At 48.1% G+C, this 4,812-nt stretch overlaps 1 protein-coding gene across 2 annotated transcripts; it reads right to left on the reverse strand.

Annotated features, from left to right (window-relative positions):
* Nucleotides 1–2,281: 2,281 nt before the first annotated feature.
* LOC306804468 (basic helix-loop-helix transcription factor scleraxis-like) lies at nucleotides 2,282–4,550 on the reverse strand. 2 transcript variants are annotated; one of them, XM_079311067.1, is made up of 4 exons: nucleotides 4,362–4,550; nucleotides 3,748–3,928; nucleotides 3,475–3,564; nucleotides 2,282–3,327 (listed from the first exon to the last, which is right to left on the reverse strand). In XM_079311067.1, exons 1-4 carry the CDS (start codon nucleotides 4,544–4,546, stop codon nucleotides 3,277–3,279), a joined length of 507 nt encoding a protein of 168 aa, XP_079167193.1. In that variant the 5' UTR covers nucleotides 4,547–4,550; the 3' UTR covers nucleotides 2,282–3,276. The 2 variants fall into 2 exon arrangements, 1 of the variants encoding a protein (XP_079167193.1); XR_013774886.1 differs by lacking the exons at nucleotides 2,282–3,327; nucleotides 3,475–3,564 and having other exon boundaries at nucleotides 3,787–3,928; nucleotides 4,265–4,395.
* Between the last annotated feature and the right edge of the window lie 262 nt (nucleotides 4,551–4,812).

The following is a 4,812-nucleotide window of genomic DNA, read 5'->3' on the forward strand; positions in this document are numbered from 1 at the left end:
CAGAAGTGAAAATAGAAGCTAACATATGAAACTACTTTGACTTGCATTATGATTAATTCATAAATAATCAAGAACTATGTTCAAATGCTTCTTTAAACTTAACCAGTAAAATCAAACAACATGATTTATTCACTTTCCTTGGTGCTGTTTTTATACAGTGATGTAGCAGGCGAAGTACAATGATTGATACAAAGTACTATGCTTGGATTATTTTAACAATAATTTAATAGGATCTGAGACCAAATGGTGTATATCTCACTGTTTCTGCTTTATTCATGCATCATGTAAATTGAATAGCCAAGTGTTTACAGGAAAACAAAGCTGGGATTGGCATCAGGCAAGCCTCTGTTCATACATACAGAGCAGAATGCACTTACAAATAAAATATCCCAGTTGGTCAAACCCCAGTATCTGCAGAACAAGAGGCTGTTTGGCACCTCTGGAAAAACTCACATCATTCCAATGAAGTAAGGTACTTGCTCCCAGACACCCTCAAGATTTTGACTTGTATATTTGTTCATGCCATGAATAATACTGCCCCATGATTAAAAATATAGGATTGATAAGACACACAAGCTCATACAGTAAAAACCTAATGAGCTCCTTACACATGTAATCCGAGCCCTCAGTTCATCTGTGTCTCCAGAAATTAAATTATTTTCCCTTTGATTTATAGAAAACCCATCACAGTGTAACAGCTCAATATTTTTTTTTTCTTTTTTTTCCCCCCACCTGGGATTAGAGAAGTTTTACATTACAAATAAATTTCAGCAAAGTTAAGGATTTGCCCCCATTCTCCTCATTTAAATACACAGAGTTACACATATCTAAACATTCCTCAGAGAAATCAGTGCTATAATTGCTTTGGATAGACATTATCTGTCTATACCATAAATATTTGGGCCACAGTGCTCTGGAGTCTGATTTCTGCCACAATCAATCAGTGTTACTGAAATTCCTATATTATTTAGTAATGGAAACCTTGAGAAAATCTTCAAGCCCAGTTGAATTCAACAGTTTATCCTGAGTAAAGAGAGAAGAATTTAATGTTACACTGGGCCACATTAAACAGGAGAGAAGGCAAAGTTCTGACTTTGTCATTAAAAACCATCTTGTATAAGCCCTTCACAAAACTAGGGAGATAAAAGCACATTTATAGGGAGAACACCAAACTCCTGTAGAATTTTAGAAATTATTAATGAGAGTTCCAAGTTATGAGATTTCAGTTCATACTTTGGTACAAAAGTTGACCTCACATTTTGTGCACATTTTCTTTAATAACTAAGTATAAAGATATCTTATTAAATCCAAATATACGTCATTTACCAAGATCTATACTAAAATCTCTTAAAACTGCAATAAAATCACAGCATTTTGAGAACCTGAAATAAACAATTTTATTGTCTTAGAATTTCAAAATTCATAGCATACTCAATGCAAAAGTTTTCTGAAATTGTTTGAAATTGCATTGTGTTTTTTCATTTTAGGGTATCATATGAAATGATACAGCTAAATGAATAAATTAATGTTAATTATCTATAAAGAGGTCAGATGCTTTGGTTTAATGTGTTCATAAGAATGTAGGGACTAACTGTAGGATCAGCTTTAATTGTAGAGCAAATAACTTTTTAAAGGACAATTTTTTAAAAATTGATTAAAAAACATCCTGGAAGATATGATTGTAGAACTTTATACTCACACACAGAGGCAGACACAACAATTTAAAAACACTTTGTACAAAGCTGTAAAGAGTTCCAGCTCCCCAAATCAGTGCCAAAACAGAGACCTAGATCTGGCAATTGAAAGTCCCCTGTTAAAAAAAGATTAGTGATAGAAACATAAAAACAGAAAACTCCTCTCAATCCAGGAAATTGCAGGAAAAACTGAAGAGACTGACGTGATGTGGAATTTCTGGGATTTGGGGTATTTTTCTTTGTTAGAATTCAAAGGAGGAGCTTATTGCATTTCTGTAGGTACAGCAGTTTTCTTCATTGTGCTACAGAAAAAGTGGGTGCTGTGTTGGGCAGGGGAGAAGGGAAACTAAAAAGGTGAAGTTTAGGGTTGCACACAACCTTGCACCTGCCAAGTTCTTCATAATCACTGCCAGAATTTGCTTTGTACTTGTGTAGGGCCAGAAGAGAAGCCTCTGTACAGGAAAAAAAGTGAACAACACAGGGCTGCTTCTTCAGCACTCACGTTTGGCCAGAGCAGCAAGGCACAGATGGCATCAGGGGAGGGAAAAAGAGACACGTTTTCCTTTCAGCACTTCTTGGAGTCATACAGAGTACAGAGTGCCTCCCAAAGTAACAAATTAAGATCAATTAAAGCCTAATTAATTATATTATAAATAGCTATAAAAACATTTCAAAATTAACCTATCTCGGTGTTTCTTAGAATCCAGCATTACTGGGGTTCAAGATTTTAGCTTGCTGCTTCATTAATGTCCAAATCTGGAAATAGAAAATGCTTATTTGCCTTTTGGAGTTCTGAAAAACATATACAAGCTAGTAAACTAAAGGGAGATAAACAACCTGAATGATGTACAGGGCACAATTATGGAACGACCTGAGTGATGGCTAAAAGCCCTCGGGAAACCCTCCTCGCCAGACAGATTTAGGAATATCCCGTGCTATTTAAAGGGCTGGCAGGACTGGCAGTGTTCCTAAGGGAAGAGCATCGCTTACACTTCACATCTCCCCTTTCCTCTCCTGTGCTGGCTGCGTCCCGTGCACAACAGGGCTGCTTTCACTGGAAGTTTTCCGACTTTCTGTGAACACCTCAAAATAATCTTCCAGCATCGTTGAGACCTCTCAAGCATGTCAGCTGTCGGCATCACCCCTGTCCCCAAGGGCTGGAGTGCAGCTGGAGGAGTGGGCGGCAGCGCTGCGTGCAGCCCGGGCTGCGCTGGAGGCGGAGGGCACGGCGTGTTCATGGCAAGGTCCCCTGGCAGGGGACACCGTGTGTTTGAAAGTTCAAGTTTCATCATGCGACACAGGTTTAGGAGGTATCAGGATCAGGGCTTGGCTGCTGAGGTTTAACATTTCTCGCGCTAAAATAGCTGCCGCGCCAGGTGCAACCGTCTCAACAGAGGCAGTGAATTTCATTTGCCAAACACCCTGAAAAAAAACCCCTCACAATAAGAAACAAAGTGCAGAGACTTAAAAAGTAACTCTCAGGACTGCGCTATCTAAATGTAAACGTGCAGCACGAGCGAGGCGATGTTACCCAGAGCCGTGGTACAGTCAGAGCAGGAGTGGTGCGAGACCCTCAGCCTGTTCAGAGTCCGGTTACGGCTGGACCAGGTGATGGTTTCTCTTTTTCTCGGCGCTGTTCGATGGATAAAACATAGGTTAGGAGGCACCAAGGACAGCACTGAACCCTTGGCTGGTTCAATCCCAAACCTGCGGGGGATACCAATAACCACCCTCCCCAACAGAGAGCTCCAAAAGAGCGGCGTGCGAAGCCAACCCTTACCCGCTGCCGCTGGTCGCTGAGGCAGAAGGTGCAGATGGAGCGAGGCGCGGAGGCACCTGGTGGAGAGCAGGGCTGAGAGCAGGGCTGAGCGGGCTGAACAGGCTGAGCGGGCTGAACAGGCTGAGCGGGCTGAGCGGGCTGAACAGGCTGAGCGGGCTGAGCGGGCTGAACAGGCTGAACAGGCTGAACAGGCTGAGCGGGCTGAACAGGCTGAACAGGCTGAACAGGCTGAACGGGCTGAGCGGGCTGAACAGGCTGAGCGGGCTGCGGGCAGGGCTGAGCGGGCTGAGCGGGTTGAACGGGCTGCGGACTGGGCTGCTCGGCGGCCGCCGCCTGGTCCTGCCGGCGCTGCTGCAGCAGCAGCACGTTGGCCAGGTGCGAGATGTAGCTGGACGCCAGGCGCAGCGTCTCCACCTTGGAGAGGCGGCGGTCGGCCGGGCGGGTGGGGATGAGCCTGCGGAGGGCGCCGAAGGCCGTGTTGACGCTGTGCGTGCGGTCCCGCTCCCGCGCGTTGGCCGCTGCCCGCCGCCCGCCGCCGCCCCGCGCCCGCCGCCGCCGCCCCGCGCCCCGCATCGCCTGCGCCGAACCCCGCATCGCCTGCCCTGCGCCCCGCATCGCCTGCCCCGCCGCTCCGCCGCCCCGCATCGCCTGCCCCGAGCCCCGCATCGCCTGCCCCGAGCCCCGCATCGCCTGCCCCGCGCCCCGCATCGCCTGCCCCGAGCCCCGCATCGCCTGCCCCGCGGCCCCGCCGCCCCGCAGCGCGCCCGCCGCCGCCCCGCCGCTCCATCACTTTTATGCGCGGCAGGTGCCGCATCGCCCCTGCTCGCCCCGTGTCCCGCCGGCCGCGCTTGGCGGCTGCTCCCGGCCGGGGGCCGCCGCCGCCGCACCTGTCGCGGCCCCGGGCTCGGCAGCGGTTCCGTGGAAACCCCCCGCTCCTCCTCCTCCTCCCGCTGCCGGGGGTGCCTCCCGCAGGAGCAGCGCTCCCGCATCCACCGGTGTGACCGATGCTTGGCTCCTCGGGGGGTGTACAAACCACCGCAGTTTTTACCCATTCTGCACCCCCGTATTCCATGTCTGCTCCAGCTGTGTATATACATGTGTGTGTATATGGGTGTCCCAGGATCATTCAGGCTGTCAAAGACCTCAGATATCATCGAGTTCAACATTTGACCTCTTGACAAGGTGATGACCTTGTCAACTAAACCATAGCACTGAATGTTATGTCTTGCTGTTTCTTGAACATCTCCAGGGGTGGCGATTCCACCACCCACCTTGGCAGCCCCTTCCAATACTTCACAGCTCTTCTGTGATGAAATTCTTCCTGATGTCCAGGCTATG

Source organism: Erithacus rubecula, assembly GCF_903797595.1.
Source record: "Erithacus rubecula genome assembly, chromosome: 8".
NCBI lineage: Eukaryota > Metazoa > Chordata > Aves > Passeriformes > Muscicapidae > Erithacus > Erithacus rubecula.